Genomic DNA, 24,558 nt, shown 5'->3' with positions numbered 1-24,558 from the left:
TCATTGTATCCACGGTGACAGATGATAAGAACAGATTCCCACCTCACAATGAGTTGTTTCCTTATTGGCCCCAAAGCAAGAAGCTGTATATTATGGCCTGGATAACAGAAAGGAGGCTGAAGGAGTGCTGCAGCCATGTGGAAAAGAAAAGTACTGCAACACAGAGGAAGATAAAACAAACTTGTCTGTTTGTTGTTGTTTTTACGATGGGATAGTGCCAAAAATGTGGGGCAAAGGTTAGTTATTCTGATACTATACCAGGTCTAGAAAAAATGCAGACAAAATTAATAAAAAAATAATTTTATATTGCATATTTTTTTCTTTTAATGCCATGTTACGACTGATGTAAAGCACTTTGAATTTCCTTGTTAAAACATAAATGAATGATATAAGTAGTACTGACAGTAAGTACCGAATAGTCCCATTGAATATAACTGATTATGAAGTGTTGTCAATATAATAACTTTAGTATGAATCCATATTATATTAGTTGACATTTCAAACATTTGTTAGGGGCTCATAATAATAATAATAATAAACCTGGCTATTTCATAACGTATACTGTATGCAAGACCAGTAAATGGTTCACAACTGTAAGTCTTTAAAGTCTCCCAACACATCTCAAAAAATGAATTGATTGTTTGTCCGTGTCATTGTGTACCTGTCTGTCCATCTGCTGTGGTGCACCAAGACCCATAGGCCTGTTAAAAAAAGAACGTATCGGAAGTTAAAACAAGCAGAGAGACATGACGTAATTTCCTTCCTTTCGTTATACTGATTTAAAGTCCAGTCACTTCCATGCATTTAAACAACTTTTATTTATTAAGTTTTTACAAATAAAGTAACAAATGTCATTGTACTGTAGCGCAAAGCGCAAAGTTTTCTTTTTAATATGAAGCTTGAACACTCTATACTTAGTGCAAAACATACCGTTAAAGGCTGCCGATGACTCCCTACATGTATGTTTTTGTTTTGTTTTGTTTTGAATTCATTCATTCATGTTTTGTTTTTTTATCCAGCCACTTACAATGTCAAACATGATACAGAAAAATGAAACCACTGAATTAAGGTAGGTGCAGCTAGAGACATTAAAACTGCTGATGGTGAGGAATAATACAAAAAAACATGAGAGCATCAGAGAAACCAGAAACATAATCAACATATTAAGAAAAATGTTTTCAGGGAAATGGTTTCTGTGCTTGAGACTCAACATCATTCCACAGGAGCAAGCTAAATGAAACAGCAAGGAGATGCACTGAATCAATCTGTGTGTGTGTGTGTGTGTAGTGTGTGTAGTAAAAACCATAAAAGTTAGCGAGTCCTGAACAGGCAAAAGCTCAAAAAACAGAACCTGAATCTAATGCGAGTGAGTTTTTGCTACACTGTATGTGTGTCACCAGAAAACGAATCCTACTTTTCCTCTTTAACTTCAGGAAACTTCATAATAAGAGTGCTCACACTGGATATCTCTCAAGCCTTTCACAGTCAGAGTCCTCCACCACAACCCTAAAAAAAACTTCACAATAATTGCACCCACTGTTTAACTCAAGAATCCGCAGGGGGTGTAACTGTCAAACCCAACTGTAACCTCAGAGCTTGATAGCGTACTGTAACTTTACATAATATTGCATTGTAGCCGCTGCACAATAGGCATTCCTTTCATAGTACTTACTGTATGCAGTCGAGACACAGCAAAATATGATCCCACTTTGACTGTGGAAATCATTTGAGGCTCAAGCAATTGCAAAGTGAAAATCCAGGATGTTACCTGGTAACCAAAAGAGCTCCAGTGAGTAAAAGCAGTAGAAATACACTGAATTTACTTTTTTTTTTACCTCTAATGTTTCCACTCCACTGACAATAAAAAAGTCAAATGGCACGTGAGTTGGTGGCATCATTAAAGGTTAGACTTCTTATAACATCATCATATGATAATCAAAACTAAAGCAAAGTGGCTCAATGATTATTCACAGCTTCAACCAAACTTGCCTAATAGTAAAAATGTTGCATTATTATTCATGAGAAATAGAAAATATCCCAAGAAACAAGGAAAAGCAATGTGTTTTCTTTTTACAAATCTCTACAAAGTAAGCTTTTTATGTTTTTATGGAAATCCAGAACACCCAGTTACGCAAAAAAAGTTGTATGTGAATGACAAAGTTTGTACCAGACATGTTTCATCTACAAACAAATGAAAACATAAAAGAGGGCAGGGTGTCAAAGGCCTTGAATCTAAAACCACTATTATCAATTCCACCATTTAAACCACCGTCATGTCTACCAGTCCAATCATCATAACCACCGCTGTGCTACATTCATTCTAACCACCACCACCACCACCACCTCTAGCACTGTGATGCCTTTATGTTAAATAGGGTTTGGTGCAGTTTCACAAACATACAGTGGGGAAAAAGGAGTGGATGAGACAATACTCATACCTTTTGTAGACTATTTTGCTCAATAGCAGCAATTCTCAGATGAGGAGCCATGCCTAACCAAATCTGTTAAAAAGACAGTATAGTTGGTATAGTATAGCTGGTTTTGTAAATGTTATTTGACATTGGATAACAATGGGTTACTCTAGAGGAGCAAGATGGCCTAAAAACATATTTTCTCAGTTAGTACTATGGGTGATGTGTTTTGACATGAAAACACTATTTCATGCCAAAGTCTGGACAGTTTGGGTATTTTACATGAGAGGTGTCTGTATTTCTTTGTTCTCTTCTCACTGTTTTTGTGGACGGGGCAAAGCCAAATATGGTCTTTTAGCCTGGGTCTGTTGATTTGAAAAGAACTGGATTCGTTTTTGAGTTAAAAAAAAACACGTAAATCTATACTACACTAGAGATACTTTAACATTAAAGGAAAGGAACTTCAGTGGTTCCTCAGCTGACTTTATAGGACCCCTGGGCCAGTGCCTCTAAAATACAGAGTAATCTAATCTTCAAATACAATCTTCAACAACTCCCTCCTTAAAACTGAACAAATATTCCAGCCCCTTTTTCCCCCCAATATCTACATTTAAAACCCTGACAGAAATGGCACTGATAAACTCTTATGTTGTCTCCATCTTTCATTATGTTGGCGGTGTAACACAGTCAGGCCTCTTGTGGAGGTAAAGCACAGCAATGGGCCTCACTTCACACAAACAACACTGACTTCAAATGGTGGCCATTTCAATCTTAAGTGGTCAGTCTCATTGGTTTAAATGGCAGCCGAGTTGGGGTCATTATTCTTTCTATCAAAGAGCTAAGAAAACATTCTTGCTTTTTGGGGAAACAACATTGATTAGTTGAAATCAAAGAGAATTACCCACAAAACAGCTGCAGTGCACAGTCAACAGCCATTATTACTGCTTCTCCACCAATCTACTGCATGCCTGCTCCACTAACACCAGGTCCAATCATCACCACTGACTTCAAAAGTGACAAAAAAAACTCTCCACACATGCTGTCAAGTGTGCTTACTTTAACCCAAGTCCTCAACCCCCAATAGAACAAGCAACAGGAAGGATGCAAGGCACTATTAAAGTACCTCCAGCGTTCACCGGAGGCTCTAGGATGTCAGGGGACGCAAAATAAAACAAAAATTAAAGACAGACTTTCTTTCAAGTACATTAAAATGGACACCATTGGTTTATACATTCACATTCATCTAACAAAACCAGGGAGAAAGGGAAGAGGAGGGCTATTTAAAGTGTCTGATATACAAGTACTGTATTATGAAAACAAAATAGCTAGCATTATTTTATTATCTAAATATCCACTGTCCTGCCATTCACTCAGGTTTGTCTTTTTAATCAGGCTTGGAGGTCAGTTTCAACTTTCAATTCAATCAAAAAAAAAGGAACTGAAACTGCAGTTGAAAAGTTGTCGGTAAGGCATTTGTTTAGGATTGCGTCAACAGTAACTAGATGTGATTATTTAAAAGAGGTGTTCTCAATTTTCGCTTTTTGAAGAGAATCCATCTGCTGAAAGAAGTGAATTGAAAGTGAAAGATCCCCAAACCGTTCTCTGTATGCTTTTTGTTTAATTTGTGATATTTGACCCTAAAACTAATGTTGTCCAACAACATTTGCTAATAATAAACAACAATAATCACAGTGTTTCCACATCGTACATCGATGTGAGCGTATAACAGGTCCATTGACAGAATACCTTTTTTGTTTCTTTTTAAATAGTCAACAATCATTAACAACAATAATTATGACAACAATATACATTGAAATCACTTCAACAAAAATGTTGAAAACCAACCTAATGATGAATAACACTAAGAACTGAGGCATTAGTCTGTGAATCTGTGTCTGTTTATCGGCTACCACACCTCCAACAATGTGTGTGTATTAACATGACTAATGACTGTGTATGTGTATGCAGGTATGTGTATTTATATGAATGTCTCATGTATTGTGTGTGCGTGTGTGTGTGTGTGTGTGTGTGTGTGTGTGTGTGTGTGTGTGTGTGAGATTGCTAGCTGGGGGCAGCAAGCAAAACAAACCCAACAAAACCCAAGCAAAATAAAACAACAAAATGGAATCATCATGGCTGACATTCTAAAAAATAAACAGAGACACAAACTGTACATGGACTCTATTATTACAACAAGGCCACTTTTTTCACACCGAGTTCTCTTGTTTGGGCTTTTTTTTTAACCTTTTCTCTAAAAGGTTTCTGCTGTTATTGCTTCAAATGGCAACAGAGAGGCCCAGAGAGGGATGGAGGAAGAGGTGTAGTCATGATGTTGAAGAGCTGCTTGGTGTGCAGAGAGATCTGTCCTGTGCATTCAATGCTTTAGTAACGGTGCACACAGCCAGTGCGTTCCTAAAGTAAGAAGTGGAACAGGAAACAGACGAGGTGTTTGATGGTTATTTAATACTCTCGGCTCTCCCTCTTTATTCACTTTCTTTCCTCCATCTCTCTCCATCTGTTTGAATGGTTTGTTAGAACAAGGGAGGAACAAGACACAGAAGGTAACAGAGGAGTAGCTGTCGCTATTTCTTTCGCAAGCTGACAAGTCAAAACCCCACCAAGTGTTGGACTGTACCTACTCTAAACCAGGCTTGAGATCTGCTCAGCTCCAGATGCAGATTGGTTCTTTTTTGTGCTTTAAATTGAGAACAATTTCCAAATTCTGAGAAAAACACTTCCTGAATTTAATATCCTGTTCTGAAAACATCGTTCCAGTCTGCTCTCACCTGATATCAAAGCTTTCTTTGGAGCATACATTTAAGGAATGCTTTGCTGGCAGAAACGCAGCCACTGCTTGATTTCAGGTTAATATCGCCTTTTGTGCATTGTTTGACGTTGAAAGACAACCTTAATGTGATGGCCAGCCATGCTCCCTTCTGTATTCACCAGTTACCTCTTTATAGAGTGACAATGTCTTTTCTGTACTAAATTTGTAAAAGAGCATGAGATTATTTAAAACTCAGTCTGTGAGCTAAACATTTTACATATTGTAAGCGGTTACAGCATTAGAAGCTATTAAGAGGTGCTGTGTGGACAAAAAGTTGGTCAAAGTTGGCCACCACATTCCTCCCCCTTAACCTGATGTAATATCTCCCCACTGCTGTCTCACAAGGGTGATTTTGTGACTTGCCTTGTAAAGACTTGTTCACTCAATTTAGAACGAAAATGGAACAATGGTGGCCGAGCCATAAGTGCGCATACACAATACCTCAATACCTTAACAATACCTCACACACAAACAGTTACTAACACCAATCCGGAACCCTGTCACAACCTCTTTGGCCTTTTGACATTGCACTCAGGAGTCTTTTCCTTTATCCTTAAGCATTTGTATGGCTGTCACAAGCCCACAGTCAAACACAGCAGAAAGGGAAATGTGTGACTGCATCTGTGTCTGTGATAGCTTCTCACACACACACACACACACACACACACACACACACACACACACACACACACACACACACACACACACACACACACACACACACACACACACACACACACACACACACACACACACACACACACACAGATGGATACAGAGGCGAGATGCATCACACAAACTGTGGAGATGTGACCACATCACATTCCTTGTCTCATTCACATTTCTTTTGCTCCTCTTCATTTCTTTTTTTCCTTTCTCCTCTTGAACAGGTCAGCTTCTGTCATTTCAAACTCCTCACTCCCCACGCAAGCCTGTAACACTCTGTTCCACACCAGTCCAGTCCAGTTCAGTCAAGTAGGGCTGTGATTTAAACCAGCCCTCACCCCCAGTCCTACGTGGTCCTCAGGTTAGGTCCTCCTGGGTTGCTGATCGACTTTTGGAGAGAGTTGGTCAGATGGAAAGCCTGGAGGGGCCCCTGCCCTTGAATCTGCCCCTGTCCACCAACCGTTGTGGGGTAGGGGCCCAGGGGCTGGGAGGTGCTGACCAGTAAAGGCCCAGGCTGTGCTGGAGCCTGGAGTGGGATTGAGAGACCGTGAGCCGGACCGGACCATTGTGCACTGTAGGCGGCGGAGGGGGTGTAGTGGATGAACTGGGTAGGTTGAGGTTGAGGTGAAGTGGAGGAAGCAGGTGGGTGGCATAAGGAACCCTTGCGGGCGGCCAGAGAGGTAGCAGTGGTGGAGTTGGTAAGGAGGTGGGCTGAACCTCCAATGCTGCTGGGACACAGCTGGCTGGGAGCCGAGTACTTCCTGCCCAGACTGGCTGACTGGATAACCTAGATAGGGGGATACTTTACATGAGGAAACGTTTATTCATGCTAACGCTTAAGAGTTGTTCATTCAAGCCCATTTATTTTTTTAATGACCTTTCTTTAAAAATGTTATTCTCTATTTTGATTGGTAGATAACTGTGTGTCCATTAAGGAGTAACTCTTGAACTAACCAAGGCCCAAATTCAAGATTTTTTAATTGTAAATTTGGAAATGCAGGATTTAAAAAAAAAAAATTCTTTAGAATTGATTGTTTTGGCGGTGCAAAGCTCAGATCATTCATATTCAAACAATTATTATTATTATATATGTTATATATACACAGTATATAACAATAATTATTTATTACACGGCTTGGTTGAATACTTGATTCTGATTGGTCAATCACGGCATTCTGGGGTCTGCTATTTCTGTTTACCAGACTGCTGCCATGGACGAAGTTCTGATCATAGACTCTGGCGGATCATTTTTACATCAACAAAATTGTTTTAAAATCAATATTTGTGCTCATACGGAGTTCATATCTCAAAGGGAGAGAGAAGATGGGGAAAACAGAGATAGTTAACAGAGCTAATGGAACAGTGCAGACAGAGCATCAGTTAGCTACTTGGTTAGCTTACTCAACGGGGCGACCTGGCTTCCGCCGGAGAGCTGTGCTCATCAGCGGTAAAGTTAACCTTCCGACCGAGACGCAGGTATCATCAGCGGGCAATATTTTTATGAATGTGTAATAAGCGGGATGATTTAGAGCAAACCCGTCACTATTGCAAATTGAACCCCTTTGGGCTGATTCAAGACCCCAATGCGAACATTTTTTATATAGATTGTTAACTGGGCCAAGCACACCCTTAGGGGCCCCAAAAGTCTCAGGTTCACTGCAGGCCACTTGGTTTTGGTGACTTAATGATTTGCACCAGTACAATGTAATATTAAATTAGAAAGGGAATGAATTATTAGCTCAACCTGGCTTGAAGAGTGCCCCTGTGTTTGAATCTAGTTTTAAAAACTTTATTATTTTTGTTTTTTTGGGAATTTTGGAACATGTGTCAGTTGTCTTTAATCAATTAAAGAAACTAATTGAGATACATAAACCAGTGGCTAGCTGATAGTATTACAGCATAGAAGCACGGGTCTCTTTGCATACAATAAAGCTTCCATCATGTCTGCTGTGTCCACTGTACGTGATGGGAAGATGGATGTGACTAGAAAGGTAGGGACACAAAAGCTTGTTTTTGCCATTTAGTCTCCCTAACAGGTTTATTCGGCTATGATGTCAGATGGTTTATTTATGAACTAACCTCGTAGCTATGTCCCTGTATTGGGGCCTGCTGCAGCTGTTTGGCACTCCTCTTCCCCTGAAAAAGATGAATATTTAGTTCAGTTTACTCACCTGTCCATTACTTATTAAACGCAAAAATGGATCACAAAGAACAGTTGTTTTCTAATCCTCAATGATCAATAAATCAAGACAAAAAATTTGACTGCGGGAGGGTTCAAAGCTCAGTCTAAAACACATTTTTACACATTTATTTGTGTTAAAACAACTTCTGCTACATTAAGATAAATCAGAAAACAGCAGTAAACCTGTGAGAGGTTCATGGCATCTCTGGCCCAGTTGTCCACCAGTTTATGGAGGTCATCGGTGAAAGTTCCTTTTCTCTGGTGGGGGGCTGAAATGTTGGGGGGCAGACACTGAGAACCACCCTGGCTTTGACCCAAACCACCTGAACCGCCCACTGCATTGGTGCTATTAGTCCCTGTGGAGGGAGATGGAGAGAGAGAGGAGGAGAAGGGCAAAGGATTTGAGATATTGTTCGAACTAGAAGATAATTGATGTTATCTGAATAAATGACAATGCAATCCCTGTCTTGGTAATGAAAAGGGAGTTACATGGTGACAGAGCCTAGTCGGGATAGAGCTTTAAGGGTAGGTCAGCATGTCGACATGGTCATTATGTTGTTTAGTTGTAATGGTGGAAATAATTATGACAGATGGGGCAAACTATGATACTAGAGCAACATTTGGAAACTGAACATGGGCACTTTTATATGACAAAAATGTAGCCTGTTTCAGAATATATCATTAAATATTGAATTCTCTCAAGACTCTCAATGCTTCATGTCAGTGATACACTGGGCAACCTGTAAAGCTGACATGCCCAACAGCATTCACCTATTAGATGCTCCAACACAAAATAAGCAATGCTGAACCAGGCCTGCTGTTGATCACAGCTGCGCCGTGTTGCACTGATCTTGTGTTTTAATCTATTGTTTGACCATAAGATGGCACTCAAGCTCTGTAACAGCTGGTAGTTTGCTTTTTGCCAACCCCGAGCATCAAACTAATCAGAACAAATTCACTGCAGAACTAAATAAGCACACACTGCAAACTGGCCAGGGTGTCTGAATGTGAGTGCTGTGCTGTCAAAACATTTAACTATTAACTATTGTATGTATCATACAATAGTTAATGTTAAATGGTGTCCAGCACCAGAATCATAGCATGCACCTCTTCACATCAGTGCCTCTCTACCAAGCCAAGAGGAAACTAAATCAGTATATGCTAATCAAATCTGGATTGCCAATATTGCAGACACAGCCCTGATAATATGCTTATGTATTTTTTCACAAATACACAGTTTTAACATATCATTCAGTGAAAGAAAACATCAGGATCATTAGGATTTGCTTGTTATTATACTGTCATATACAATGCATAATAATGCCGTCAAAATGTTTACTATCATGTCTTTACTATACCTTAAATCCAGACTACAGTAACATTAAATAATCTGCATATCAGCTATTACACAAGAAAAGACAAAATATTGCAGGGATTAGCCAGAAAAAACTAATCATGCAGTTGTTCTGACAGAAACCGGCATGTCATGCTAAATAAAATGGAGGAAAATATGAATGAGGAGACGCTGAGTCATGACTGACTGCAGCAGTATGGAGTTCTGGGCAATGTAGTCAAGACCATAAGCCATGACGAGGAAGGAGAGGAAAAGGAGGGGGCAGAGTGGCGAACAGCTGTTTGTGTGTGTGTGTGTGTGTGTGTGTGTGTGTGTGTGTGTGTGTGTGTGTGTGTGTGTGTGTGTGTGTGTGTGTGTGTGTGTGTCATTTTGAATGTGATGGCTGGTCAATTTAGTCATTTCAGTCCTCAAAGAGTGTTCTTTGATCCTTCGTCATCAAAATGTCAAAATTAAAAATACAGTGTTTCAGCAGCTGAAATAACTGAATCAAACTGATCTCAAATCTGGCAGAGGATCAAAGTTGAAATCTAAAGGACATTAGAGAGCAGGAGGAGGAAGGGTGGGAGAGCAAGTGCAAGGATGCAAGGGTGCAAGAGGGGATCGATGGAGGGAGGCAAGACCAAAAAGAGAGATAATTACTACAGAGCTGGTTGCAGGGGCAGACTTTTTTCACCATCTTCCCTGTGCAGCCAGAAGACAACGATTGGAGGATTGGGAGAGAGTCAGAGTTAAACCCACACCCACAACACCCGACAACCAAACACAACGCATCCGAGTATGATTATTTGAACTTGAAGCAGTCAATAAATAACACTTTGGGGTTGAGTTGCCCAATAACGTGTTTACACTGAAATCAGTATCTGTCACACAGTGCACTGTGAAGTAAATGTTAAGTATTTTATGTGCATTTTTAAATTCATAAATGAAAAATATGAAGTATGTGTGTTCTGTACTCTGCACTGTAAGAAAGGTTGTCCACAGATGTCAAGTCACAAGGCTGCCAACTTTATACACATCTGAGTGAAGATGTATTTCTTTAGACAAGGCCAAGATATGTATGGCAACCAACTTTAGACACATTTACTGCAGTTGCAACAGAGCAGTTGATACTGAAATATAAATTCTTTGCAACCAAAGCTCTTGAAGATAATCCTTGTGTTTAACAACAAACCAAACTGAGTATTTGCACACTGCCTCCAAGTCTTGCCTGTGTTGCTGTGGCTTGAAGACGCTTTTGGGTAACCAACCCCTAGTTCTGATGTAATTCTGAGTCCTCTCTACAGCTCACCCGACTGTAACAGAACTGGGTCCAAATTAGGATTCAAATATATACTGTATATCAAAGCATCGTTTCCAGACTTCCGCAAACATCTCTGATTTGGTCAGCATTTTAAATTGTGAAACAAAATCGCAATTCAGTCTTGTTTTCAAGGTAATTTACATGAATAAATTAATGTAATGCCAATGTTCCAACACTTTTCTCCTATGCTACCTGTTTGCGAACAAGAACAAGTTATGATCAATAAGACCCAGGTCTGTCTCTCTTCCCTCCTGGATGTGCAGTGAAAGGGAAGCAGATTCAGGGGGAGAGGGGTGAGAAAAGGGAGTGAGGGAATGGAGTAAGGGAGAGATAGGGTTTGAGCTGCAGAGGGCTCAGAAGCATTCATAAACATCTCTTCATCAAGCACAAAACATTTAACCAATGCTACATATTACGATTATAATATGATTTGAGAAAAAGATTTTCTTAATCACGAAAAAATATAAATAAAGAAAAGACTAATGCACAGTATTTAAACAGAACTGTGCTTAAAACTAAAGAGTCATTGCAATTTATCAAGTTTGATCAAAACAAATAATACATCTCCAAAAACAAAACCGTATGCCAGAAAGCTCAAGTCATTAGGTCTTCACTTGTCTTTTCCTGTTAGTCTGCTTGTTTTTACAGAGGCAAAGGTTAGAAATAATATTAAATAATAATAATAATAAACATGATATTTTCCAACATACACAATATGTTTTTGGAGGGTAGATTTTCTTCCCATGTTCTTTGTGTCTTTGGGGCCTAGCCACCTGCAGCTGCAAAATCTGTTCTACTTCTGTTGACTTATAGATATTATAGAGTATCGCAAACTCGCTTTCTCAGTCAATGTCGCACACACTGGGAAATTTATTTTGTCAGTGGACTACATATACAATAGGTACTGATTGGACATTCACAGGAAAGGCCCTGAGTTTTCCCTTTAAGTCATAATGGTTAAATAAACAGGTACAAGCAGCTGACTGCTATTTTTTAGTTACAAACGGGAGACAACGTAGTTAAAAGCTCTGAATTAAGCCAGACATTTAGTTTGGCTGGTAATTTTGAGCGAAGTACTTAGACAACTGCAGCCTTAAGACAGCTCTTAGGTGCTTTTTAAGTGTGTAAAAGTATAAGCCTGCATGCTCCCCTGGATAAATTTATGTTGTCTAGCAATGGCTGAAAAGCTGACTTTTTTGGTTACAGGACATTGGAGATATTAGAAGCAGAGGGTATTCCATCAAAGAAGGAAACCCACGTGAAGACAGGACGACCGTGACTTGACAGATATAAGAGAAAAACAATAACAACAAAAGTATGGACGACGGGTTAAAAGAGAAGAGCAAAGAAATAAAGCGTTACACACAAAGAGCCAAGCAGGGCGTACTCAGAAAGCGCGTCCTCCTGCCGCCAGGCTTGAAGGCCAAACGCTCCGAACCCCAGCTGAACTTTACACAGCCTGAAGAGAGGGAGGAGGAAAGGATGAGGAGGAGAGAAGAGATGAAAAAACAGAAAAGGAGTGTAGAAAATAGACAGGTAGAGACAGGGAGAGGGGAAGAAGATAAAGGCAGAGAAAATGAGGAGAGCAACAAAGAGACAGAAGACAGAGAAAAAAAGATGAAATAGAGAAAGAAAGGACAAAAGACAGAAAAGGTGGAGATGAGAGGGAAAGAGAGAGACACGGGTGGAATACAAAGGAATAATGTAACATTCAGTTGTCCATCACACTGCTTTACATAGAAAGCGATAGAGAAAGACAGAAAAAGATGTTGAAGAGTATTGTTGTGAGGGAGAGAAGACAAACCAACTGCATGCATGCAAAGTTTTTCTTATGTTGTGGGGAAGCTCATGAGGCCTTCTGCAGACTGGAATTCACAACTGCATGCCTACCTGGGGTGGGAGCACAGAGGCTGGGCACAGAGAGTGCCGCCTCGCTGGTGTAGGCCGAGCATAGGTTGTTGCTGGAGGAAGAGGGTTTGAGTGGCTGGAGCAAAGTACTGCTACCCGAATCAGCTAATCCTCCTGGGGCTAACAGAGCCAGCTGGCCGGGGTACATGGTGGGGACGCTCTGGGCGGATAAAGTGCTGCCTGGAGATAGCACAAGGCATAGGCAGGAGAGGACAGGGCAGGGACGACACACCGCAGAGACCAGACGCACACACACACACACACACACACACACACACAATAAATATAATGGACAGATAAGACACCCGTCACCACAGACATTTAAAGACACCACCCCACACACACAACCACACAGAGAAAGACAGACGGGGAAAGCAGTCAGAAACGCTCAAGCACTGAGCCTGAACCAACGCAAACCCACATGCACGTGTAACCAAGCAGATCCAAACACACACACACACACACACACACACACACACACACACACACACACACACACACACACACACACACACACACACACACACACACACACGCAGTATTTGCACAAGGATGCATAAACACAGAGACAGTGTAACATTAGGGTCAACTTTTTGACCATTCTGGCTTTAGTTTAGGATTCAAGAATGTTTTGGTGATGAGTTACATTGCTGTTCAGAGGTACAGAGTCAGTTTTTTTATTTATAAAAAAGTACTCATTAAAAAATGTTCTCTCCATCCATTGGTGGTATTTAGCTATGCTAAAAATTTTGGTTCAATTACTCCAGGTTTTGGTAAGGTAAATGGAATTTAATTTGTGCTGTCACAACATTAAAACAATTAATCTGAATTGAGTCTACAGCCATGCTAGGAGCTCAGTTTCTTTCTACAGGTACAGCAGTGCTTGAGCTAAATGCTAACTTCAACACGCTAACATACATGAAATGCTAAATGCAAACATAATATATTTAATTTATTTAAAATATTTGCTTGGCTGTACACAGCCAAAGTGGGTTATCTTGAGTGACTGAGACATGGTTACTGAATGAGATGTTGCTGTCGTATTTCTTTAAATATCAATATTTATTGCTGTGCGCAAGAAAGGCAGAAATCTTAGAGATGGCTATCTCAAATCCTGGACAAATAAAACCAACTAGCGCATGGCCTGTTACCATGAGAAGTATTGTAAGTAAGAAATATTTTCTTTGAAGTTTGGGTAAACCAACTATTTAATATAATTATTTAAACAAGAGCCTACCTGGCTGTAACGGACTCTTGCTGCTGTGCGTGGAGCTGGTTCTGGACGATTTGGAGGATTTGCTTTTAGTAGGTCTCCTTCTCCTGCCAGTCAAGCCTATAACTGGAGGGACTACTGCAGCTGGAGGAACCTAAACCAAGACCAGGGGAGGAAAAAACACCACATATACTATAGTATGGTATATAGTACATGACGCCAAATATAGTGTTTGCACTGAATCAGCCAAGGTGAGTTACCTTTCCCAGCCTGGTAAAGAGACTATCTATTTCCTCCTTCTGGCGGAAGTGCAGAGCCTGAATCTCACGCATGTGCCTGTAGAACGAAAGTAAAATATTAGGAAAGAATATTGACAGGCAAAAGAAAGAAACCAATAATGTGAGGTGAGGACAACATGGAGAAAGGAGAATGGCTTTGCATTCTGGGAAGCTTTAACGTCCCTTTTCAAGAAAAGAGGAAGGAGTAAGATAAAGAAGTAATGAAGGAAAGTGGGTGGTTAACCTCATTCTTGACAGTGAGAAAAGAGGAAGAGGAGAAAAGAGAAGCAGAGCACAGCCTACTATTTTGGTGGCATAGAAACAGAAGACCGAAGAAAGCAAAATCAAGTGAAAGCAGTTCAACCTAATAAAGAAGAGGCAACGGAGAGCTGAAAGATCCCTGTATATTTCCTCTCAGATGTCTGGGAAGAGAGGAAAGGATCACTTACTTTTCTCTAAGGTGGCTGACTTCCTGTTTGAAGTCTTCATCCTCAAATTCAGAGTCATTGTCACTGCTGATGTGGGAGTTATTAAAGGAGTTGGTGTTTAGACTGGGCAGAGAAGCTTTATGAGTGGAGTCTGGACTCAAAAGCTGCCCGTGATTACTGGGTCCATTAGCAGCATGAGCAGCAGGCAGAGGGGTTTGCCTGGACTCGAGGCTCTGCTCCAGGGTACGACTGACTGAGAATCTACCAAAACGGGCCTCTGGGTTAATGGTAACCTGAAATAAAAGAACAAATATTAGATGAAACAATGAATGAATGGAAGGTGGGAAAAACCAAAGAGGGAAAGACTGGTGACAAAGAAACTCCTCACCATTACACTACAAGATCAAAAACAGGAAATACCTGGAAGCGTCCAATGGTAGTGGTGGGCTTAGGAGAGGGGCACGGTGAAGTGAGGGGGGAGGGGTGGTGGGACCCTACCAGAGTCCGTTGGGGGAGTCCGTCCACAACATCTCCTCCTTGTCCTCCTCCCCCTCTCAGAGGAAACGAGGAGTCCTTGTGCAGTGTATTCTCCGGGCTGGAGAGACTGGAGGAGGATGAAGAAGACGAAGAGGAAGTGGTGGAGGAAGACTCAGTGCAGGCCGGGTGTGACACTTCAGTAGCCAACGAGACCTAGAGAGAGGAGAGGATAAGGGAAAGGGGACAATGCACTGAGCTGCTAACAATATTGAATACACTGAGAAATAGACTTTTAACTACATTTATAACATCCCCCTTAGGCTCATGGAAAAGGAAATTGTAAAAGGTAACATGTGGGCTGTAGTGTGACGGAAATCTTACCTGAAATCTTCCCAGTTTAATTCCACCTGAAGGATGAGGAGGGTCAGAAGAGGACCCAGAAGCTTCCTCCAGAGAGAAGGGGACTGAGAGACAGATATTACACATATTAGATAGAAAAATAAAATGCAGATATTGCGGCATATTAATATTTATTAATATACATACTTGTTTGTCCCGTTGAAGGTATGCCACTGTGAGAGGCCTAGGGTTAGCATGGAGAGAGAAGAAAGTGTGTTAATATTGAGCAGTGTCATTGAATTAAAACCATATATACCATGTCACTATTTAACAGAATAATATCCAAACAGGTGTGAGTTTACCTGTGTGTGGGTGCACACAGGAACGGTCTCTGGGCTCAGTGCTCTCCTCAACTGAGCATCCAGGTCCTCCAGAGGCTGCTGGGACTGGAAACAGACAAATACAAATATGTTTAGACACAGACAGAAATATAACACACACGCACGCACACACACACACGATCAGCCGCTTAATTTCATAAGCAATACAAGATCAGCCAATAGCACACATGTGTGGTTACTAGGGTTGGACCAAATTCATTTCTGTTTACTTACAGCAGAAATGATAGTGTGTGTACATTTTAGAAGTCAGAGCATTGCAAAGGGTATTATCAGACACACACGGGTAAGGTGGTGTAGAAGGCGTACAAGGTATTCTATTCTCCTGAGCAATTTAACGGCAATTAAAAATTAATCAAATCATCAAATCATTAATTAAATCATTAAAATCAAATCCCTCGCTAGCTGTAACTGCAGCAGAATTATCTTAATCAAACAGGTCTGGCAACGAGAGTTAGTTCAATGTCTTCTCTGCCTTGAGGTACATGGTCCTCAGCCTGTCTGCCTGCCATCTCTGTCTCTCTCTGTCCAATTGAGTCTCCATGTCTCTCGCCCTCTCTCTTAACCAGCTTCTCTGCTATCCTACTTTCTTTTATCATATATTAATATTCTTCATTTAAGTAAAGCATAGTGCTATAGTTATCTCTTTGTAGTTTAATGTATTTCTTTCTTCAGTATGCATACGGTATTGCATTACATTGGAAATAGAAATCTAAAAATGAGCAAACAAAAACCTGTATTAGACAAGGTCCAGGGAAGCATGGCAGGAGTTCTGAAGGAGGAGAACTGGCCTAATCCCAGAGAAAGAGAGGTGATGAAAAGAAAAAATATTTGTAGAGGAGGTTACAAGAATTGTGTTCATTGTGGAGAAAGTTAAAAGAAATTCCCATGCCAGATGAGTTTTAAGGAAAGTGAGTAGAAACATTTTGGAACACCTATAATTAAAATTTTGGATTAAATTATCTTTGACTTCTTAACCTTTAAATTGTAGTACTGTAAATTACCTGGGCAGTTTCTCTTAAAAACTATGCTCTGCTAGCTGATCCACATAATAAATAAATTATACATTCACTAGTGCTTTAACTATGTATGACTAGCATGAAATAACTAGTATTACAGCTAAACTGGATCACTCACCGGTGCCCTGGATAAAGGGGGTTTGGATGGAGTAGTCTGGCCAAAGGACGATGCAGGGATGACCGTAGAAACTGAAATCATAAAGTTGGTAAGCAGTACTTTTAAAACACAGGTTGACCGACACTAGAACATATGCGGAAACACATAAATGTAATCCTGGACATACCATTTGGTGCAGGGGTGGAGACAGGTGTTCCAGGGCCCTGGATTGGAGCAGGTGACCCCAGTGAAAGGCTGGTTGGGGGCTGAGGAGGATTGGCTGGCTGGCTGGAGCCAGGTATGTTGACAAATGTGCTGGAGGTAGAGCAGGGTCCCAGTGGGGAAGAGGTACCTGGCACAGGGGCTCCAGAGGCAGAGTCAGCAGCTAAGATGTCTCCCCCGGCGGATGGCACCCCTCCACCAAGATCCATGAAGAGACAGCGCAGCTTCTTCTCCAGAGCTTGGATGTCGTCCGGTTTGCCTTGAGACTCACTGAATGCCTCACACCTGAGAATAAGATCAATACATGTTTATCAATTCTGTTCAATAAATGACTTAAAGCCCCTACATCCTGATTAGTGCATGAAAGTCATCACATTTTTCTAAGTGAGCTCTGCCCACTTTAAACAAATGAGAAAGCAAAAACACAAATACAGAAACAAAGCTGTTCTAACTTTGGCAGAAAATTAAGTATAGGTAGCACACATGCAACTGTACAAGAACTACAAGAATGTTGTCTAAAGGGATACAATCTGTGTGACAGTTTTTTATATTTAAATAACATTTCAGGTACCCTAATAAGTAAATCAAGCAAACATGTCTCACCTTGCATCACATTCCCCACAGTGTGTGTGTGTCTGCCCAGGCAGGGCTGCCGTCTGCGGCTGGGAGTGGACCAAGGTTGGTTGGACTGTAGGAACATTGGTGGTCACTGGCAAGAGCCCCACAGCAAAGGAGGAGGAGGCGGAGGAAGGGGGGGTGGAGTGAAATGCAGCAGCAGAGGGAGCAAGCTGGGGGCCTGGGATGGCGGTGGTTGGGATGACAGAGGAGGAGAGAGAAGCAGTAGAGGAGGAGGTGGGAGAGACTGATGGATGATCAGAGGAGACTTCACAGGCTAGAAGAGTAGAGGAGGGAGGAGAGGATACAAGAGGAAGAGTTTGGGCGGGAGGTGGGGAGGTGAGCATTGTTGGGGGGATGCTGGAGATGCTAGCAGGTGGTAAAGTGGTGAGTACTGAAGTAGCAATGACAGCAGAGACAGTCTGAGGCTGAGGCTGGCTAAAAGCCTGGGGCGGAGTTTGTGTTTGCCCCTGGACCTGCACCTGTCCCTGGGGTTGGGACACAACCTGTATCCCCGGCTGTGAAAGTAGCTGTGACTGAAGGATGGTCTGATTCACCACAGCAGGAGGCGGGGAAGTGGAACAAGGAGGGCTGAAACAGACAGCGGGCATAGAGGAGGGGGAGGAGGAGGAAGCGGGAGGAGGAGAGGCATCCAAGACTTGCTCCTGTGCCTGGTTTGAATTAGAAAGGATAAGACCAGCAGTAGGATCCACAGTAGAAGTGACTGTGCTAGCCTGTGAAGGCCCACAAGTTGCTGCAGGCTGCAGAAGAGGATGGCTGGAGTGGATAGATGCTGGGGCGGTGCTGGGTCCGACGTCAAACTGATTCTGGTTCTGTCTGAGCTCAGAGAAGGCTTGTTGTAAGTTGATTACTCCAGCAGACTGGGACAATGCTACACCTCGACCTGGAGTCTGAGATGGAGCTGGAGCTGAAGCTGGAGGAACTGAAAAAAAAGAAATTGTTTGTTCATTGTCAGATCTTTAAACAAACAGTACATTTATAGTTTTTTTTCACTGACTTAGAGATTGAAATTGGGGGTCATTTTCCTATATACTGTAGGACAGTCATACTGTATGTCCAAGAAGGTAACTTTCGAAGGAGGTGGTTTAAGGGTAGATCCACTCCAACAATGTTTTGGGAGTGAAATACTAAATTGGTGGATAACTCTTTAAAGGCTTTTTTTGTGTTAAAAAGAAGGCTGTCTTGTACAGTTGTGTGTTTAGAAGTGTTTCGTTATTACTGTCTTACAGATGGACAGGTATGGACACGAATTTATTAAGTTCAGAGTGTGGAGTGGGAAAATGGTTAACCACTTAAGTTTGGCTACTTTCAGTCTAGTGTTCCTGATTGGATTTGTGCCAGTCCTCTCTCTCCAGTAACAAAATATACCATTGGGAAGGACTGGGATGAACTAAAAGTTTTTGAACCCATGCTTTAGATATTTATTTATTTTTAAATTGCTAAACAGTACATAAAGGGTATTTTTGATATATTCATATATACAGAATAACTAAAATGAAGTACAGCTATTTATATTCCAATGTTCTAGTAAAAGATCTTGTTGCATCAAATTAAATAAATGCCAGAGTTTTACTGCATTTGGACAGAACATTTACTCTAATAGCATTACATTACGTAATCTGATAAGTGTGTAACAAAGTTAAAATGAAGAACAATCTGGGTCTTACTTTTGTATTATTTTTTGGCCATCATTATTATAAAATCTCATCAAAATGTGGCAAATTTCTTATCACCAATTTCATATAAAAAAACAATAACTTTTTGCTGACTTTCAAAGACCATATGCACACAGTGCTTACCTGTTTCAACAGGACGTGCCCGGGCAGGAGAAGGAGAGGTGGGAAACATTTGTTCCTTTAGCCTGGCTTCAGGTACGGGGCAGACGATGAACCTCCGACCTGCTGAATGCACCACTTGTGCTGTTGCACTGGGAGCAATATCTGGGAAGAGATGAATGTCAATACATAGCCTTGTTATTTGTTAATCCCTGAGAGAATAAACTGCAAACTGTCATTCTACACTAAAGTTCACCTGCAAAAAGCAACAGGAGGCTTTGTGGATACAAAATACAAGTGTTATCCCAAACTGTACGGTATTAGCATAAAGTGGGCATGTCTGTAAAGGGGAGACTTGTGGGGGCCTATGGAACCCAATTTCATTCAGATATCTTGAGAGAAGAGAGATTTGGTGGGAAGTCAGTGCTGTGCTCAAGGACAATCAGGGGACACAGACTTGCTGACACAAATGCTTAAAGTAAGCTCTTGCAGTTGCCTGTGCCACCCTGTTGCTTCACTGGAAATCAAACTGGTACCTGTTGTTATTTTAAGGTTTTTTATCTTGTTATGTTTACCTGGCATGGGGACCGATATAACAGGATTCTGCTGCACCATATCACCAGCCATCTGTAGATCAACATTACAACATGACAAACACTGAAAGATAAATGGTGTAAAGAAATAAAGGTGATACACTGTACAGTGTGTATATGAGCAGCTACTTTGACATTTTGTATATCAAAAATCAACACCAGCAACCCCTAAAAAAAAAAAAAAAAAAAAGACAAAAGAAATTAGTGTTGCATTTACCTGGCTGTTTGTGTCTCTCTCAAGACGTTTCTCATCTGCGTTCTCTATCACATCTCTGACCTGCTCAATGAATGATTCCCTCTCACTCTCCAGGATGAACTCGCTCTGGACCTGGTGTATAAAAAATCAGATTAAGATGTGTGTATGTGTGTATATGTGTTTGTAAGACAAAAAAACAAAGCCTGATTTATACTTTGTATGCAAGCACATTGCCACTGAGTTATACTTTGCCTCCTATTTTACATGTACTGGCATGGTTTTGGGTGACAAAGAGCAGATAGCATGAACGTCTCATAGCATATTCCAGTGGAGAAAGTGTAAAAAGAGACAGTGTGTGCACCATGATCTGGGCGATCTCCTCAGGGTTGTCTCCATCCAGGTCAAACCTAAAAGTCACCATCTTCCTGTTGTGGGTCTCCAGCTGACATTCTGCTACCCTATCTCCTCGATTGGAGATCTACACACAAAATACAAAAAATAAACAAATACACATAGAAAGAAGAATACAATTAGAAAAAAAGGTACAAAAAGGTACAGTACAAAACAGGATTTAGTGTTTTATTATGAGTTGAGATTTATGGAATTTGCTGTTACATTTAGGACATTGAGTTTCGCCTTGGAGATCTTCTCATGGCGTGATCGACTACGCACAGAACGTCTCTGATGTCGCTTGGTGGAGCGCCCTTCATGGCGCCCTCCTCCTCCCTCGTTGCCATCACTCAGACCTGATGTCTCAGAGTGGCCACTGACGCAGAGAAGAGAAATATAGGCCAAATGTAATTAAAGAAAAGAGGTAAATAGGAACTGAGTGAGAGACAGCATTACAAAGATGAAATGTGATCAAAAAAATTTAACAGTTCAGACTGTGTGTGTGTATGAGCTGCATGAATTTATTACCTCTCTATAGATGAGAGAACTTGAGGTGGCTGAAGTTGGGACTGGGACAGCTCTGAAGACTGAGAGGCAGAAAAACACACACACACAACACACACACACACACACACACACACACACACCACACACACCACACACAACACACACACACACACACACACACACACACCACACAAAACACACACACCACAACAACACACACAACTCAATATTATCATATACAACACAAGACACATTTTGAAGGGAGAAAAAACAGCAGAAAAGCATGAAATATAAGCAGTGTCATCATGATTTGAGAGTACCAAGGACTTATTCTTAATAAACTACGTAGGGAAGTCATGAGAACACATCATCACAGCTAAAACTAGAGCTTCATTAGGTGCATACAGTATTTCCAATAACACATGCAATCCTGTCTCATAATCAAGGTCTAGAAATTAGAAACAATTGGTAAGAATTAGAACAGAGTTCAACTCTTGCACTTGGACTAAAAGGACATCTGCAGACAGTAATTCATCAATACTATTAGACATAATTCATATGCAGACCAATTAACGTAACCATCAAATCAGTTTCTTACATTTTTTTTACAGAGGGCTTTGTGACATCACACCAACAACCCAGGAATCCTTTCCAACAATTATTGATTGTGGGTGTTGCTACACTCAAACCAAGCCCCACCAAACTGGTTATTCTATGTAAATAAACAGCAAACCAGCATATCATCAGCAAATCCTCATGGATGTCATAAAATGAGACTACAATCCTTTAACATCACCATCATTAATTAGAAATTCATGTACTTTAAATGCAAATTTAGACAGCCCCACTAAACATATGGCTGCAAATATGGATCAAAACTAAAGCAAAATTCCCAACATTTTAGACATCAATTGATAACAATTGTTGTTCAGAATGTAGCTCTAATACAGCTGCAATTCAAATAAACATTTCTGTAGTTAGGAAAGAATATTCTCCAACACCTGCTTCTTGGTCTTAATGTAGGTCTCTGTCCTGTATCACCCTCTGTTGTACCAATAGTGTAACATCACCTATTGTAGCCTATGTTATTTTCTCAAGCGATTCCTCTCTGCCTGTCCCAGCCACAGTATGGAAATACGCTGATGACATATGGTTGACAGGTGTACCAATAATATTTAATTGTTTCGTGTCTTCTACTACCACTATAGAAACTGCTACATTTGTTTGTGACCGCAGGTCTTGAAGCTACATAGTGTAAAATTATTCTTTTTACTCTTGGGTAACATTTTTGTGAATAAAACCTTCCCACATATGCGCACGTCATGAACAGGTGGCATTCATCAGGCTACAACAAGCGATTTACCACAAGTTTGTGCAGTGAAGAGAGACGGTGAATTGGTACACTCTTATGAGCAAACCTCACAGGAAAAAGAGTTTCAGCATAAGAATACAAAAATGGACCAGGAATTTCATAAAGAACAATGTTAAAAAGCCTAACTCATAATCCAAGGCTCTACTTTGCACAGTGACAGGGGACAAGACATCCCTGTGGTGGGTCTGAATGTCAATAACCAGTACCTGGGGAGGGGCTTCCATGGGAGTATCAGGCGGGGCGGTGACTACACTGATGATTGGAACCACCGGGGCCAATGTCTGGGGCACAGGTGTGGGCACAGGAGGAGGAGGAGTAGGAAGGGAAACAATAGTAGGCACCACCCCAACAGGGTGTGGCAGAGGAGAGGGAGGGGAAGCCACCGCTGCAGATGGCATGGTAACAGGGAGGGACAGCGACGGAGAGGGCAGGGTCATCAAGGAAACGGTAGATGGAGTTACACTGGGCTGAAGAGAGGAAGAAGGGCCAGAAGGAGGAAGGCAGGAGGCAGAAAGGAAAAAAACAGGGAGAAAAAAAGAAGGTAGATAAGGCAGAATAGGAGGAAAAGGGAGGGAGCAACGTCATAGGGAGGATGAGGAAGGTGATAAACCCGTGTGATAAGATGTGATGAGCACAGACAGATGTAACGTCAATCACCTTTGTAATGGGACAGTGAGCTAAAGCTGGTCTTTAGTTTAACTAAACATCTATAGTTCCATGACCCGTTCCTGACTCTACACAAACAACTTTCCGAGCAAGACAAATGGAACATTGATCAAGACTATTAGTGACAAAATCTCAAATTAAACGACAAACTCTGTGACAGAACGATTGTGTAAACACGCACAACTGTAAGATCATGCAACCACAAACAACTTAGTACAGTGCGGCTTTACAGGTAGTGGAAGAACAAGCAAATTCTTTGTACAATGTAGACAGGGCAACATTCTTAACACTATATTAAAATGGAGACACAGGACTAAAAACCTACCTAGAATGATTTCTTACGCATAAACTTTAAAAGTGAATCAAGGAGCTATGGTGCGGGAAGTCTACATTGACTTTACAGGCATTGTGTGTGTCCTTCTGGTCTAACAAAAATGTGAAATGTCATAAAACATTTGCAAAAGGCAATGTTTCTTAAAGGTTTGAAACAAAGATGCACACAAAAGACCTTATGGTAAAAATAAAAGTGCATAACAAACAAGGCAGTCAAGCTGATTAACTTGCTGTTCCTTGAAGTTGTTCATCTTTACATGCTTGGTACATCATGTCATTGTGAATTGTTCTTTACAATTAAATTCAGCTGTAAAATGAACTTAAACATTCTGATTTACACTTAAATGTTATTATTCATGTGATAATTACATGTCTACAACTGAAGACAGTAAAATAATTTGCACACTGTGATGCTCAATTTGCAGATGTACTGTAAGCATCAGTGATATGTCAACCTACCAATTAATCCTCTTGTGGCAAGAATCTTAACAAGACAAATATATATTTTCTTTCTTTATGTGATGTTGTGGTATTTTGTTCTGTATTTGGTCTTTGTGATTGTGTTATTTTTTGGTTTTGCATTTGTTCTGTTTCATCCTGTTCATGTTTTGTTTCATGTCTTCTCTTGTTAGAGTTTCTTTCTTGTGGTCTCTTGTGAGTGTCTGTATGTTCTGTTTCCTGTTTTATTTTGATAGTCTGGTTTTCTGTACTGTCTTGCCTTTGATTTGACTTCCGGTGTCTTCCCGCCCTTGTGATTACCTGATATCTTCCACCTGTTCCCCTGCCCTTGTGTCACCTGCCCCTTGTTGTCTCATTACCCATTGTATTTAGTCTTTGTGTTCCCCTTGTCCTTTGTCAGATCACTGTAGTGTTTTGTGTGCATTTGGCGTGTTAGTTTGTCTCTGGTTCCTGTTAGTGTTCTCAGTGTTCTTACTCTTTTGGACGTTTTGGATTTTGACTTGTTGGATTTT

General features: G+C 40.9%; 1 protein-coding gene and 1 long non-coding RNA gene across 19 annotated transcripts in view; one reads left to right on the top strand and one right to left on the bottom strand.

Annotated features, from left to right (window-relative positions):
• Positions 1–936: 936 nt before the first annotated feature.
• On the top strand, positions 937–9,765 carry LOC116672865 (uncharacterized). The gene is made up of 2 exons (XR_004327662.1): positions 937–1,271; positions 9,718–9,765. It is a non-coding gene; the product is annotated as an uncharacterized LOC116672865 (long non-coding RNA).
• The window catches only part of wnk1b (WNK lysine deficient protein kinase 1b), an 85,241-nt gene continuing 66,800 nt past the window's right edge, over positions 6,118–24,558 (bottom strand). For 7 of the 18 annotated variants that reach the window (XM_032504729.1, XM_032504730.1, XM_032504739.1 and 4 more), the window contains 24 exons: positions 22,795–23,055; positions 21,238–21,296; positions 20,935–21,085; positions 20,681–20,797; positions 20,341–20,451; positions 20,106–20,157; positions 19,555–19,695; positions 17,723–18,677; positions 17,085–17,404; positions 16,919–16,989; positions 16,516–16,572; positions 15,746–15,829; positions 15,591–15,627; positions 15,426–15,508; positions 14,988–15,257; positions 14,589–14,860; positions 14,122–14,197; positions 13,886–14,015; positions 12,631–12,828; positions 12,107–12,199; positions 10,080–10,121; positions 8,270–8,442; positions 7,984–8,040; positions 6,118–6,691 (listed from right to left, as the gene is read on the bottom strand). In XM_032504729.1, coding sequence (XP_032360620.1) covers positions 6,251–6,691; positions 7,984–8,040; positions 8,270–8,442; positions 10,080–10,121; positions 12,107–12,199; positions 12,631–12,828; positions 13,886–14,015; positions 14,122–14,197; positions 14,589–14,860; positions 14,988–15,257; positions 15,426–15,508; positions 15,591–15,627; positions 15,746–15,829; positions 16,516–16,572; positions 16,919–16,989; positions 17,085–17,404; positions 17,723–18,677; positions 19,555–19,695; positions 20,106–20,157; positions 20,341–20,451; positions 20,681–20,797; positions 20,935–21,085; positions 21,238–21,296; positions 22,795–23,055 — 4,251 coding nt within the window. In that variant the 3' untranslated portion in view covers positions 6,118–6,250. Of the gene's footprint in view, positions 6,692–7,983; positions 8,041–8,269; positions 8,443–10,079; positions 10,122–12,106; positions 12,200–12,630; positions 13,050–13,885; positions 14,016–14,121; positions 14,198–14,588; positions 14,861–14,987; positions 15,258–15,425; positions 15,509–15,590; positions 15,628–15,745; positions 15,830–16,515; positions 16,573–16,918; positions 16,990–17,084; positions 17,405–17,722; positions 18,678–19,554; positions 19,696–20,105; positions 20,158–20,340; positions 20,452–20,680; positions 20,798–20,934; positions 21,086–21,237; positions 21,297–22,794; positions 23,056–24,558 lie in introns of those variants that run through there. The other 11 variants (XM_032504737.1, XM_032504738.1, XM_032504747.1 and 8 more) reach the window with 8 other exon arrangements.

Source organism: Etheostoma spectabile, chromosome 23 (assembly GCF_008692095.1).
Source record: "Etheostoma spectabile isolate EspeVRDwgs_2016 chromosome 23, UIUC_Espe_1.0, whole genome shotgun sequence".
Lineage (NCBI taxonomy): Eukaryota > Metazoa > Chordata > Actinopteri > Perciformes > Percidae > Etheostoma > Etheostoma spectabile.
The sequence above is the reverse complement of the archived record's forward strand: the minus strand, read 5'-3'. Positions and strand labels throughout refer to the sequence as shown.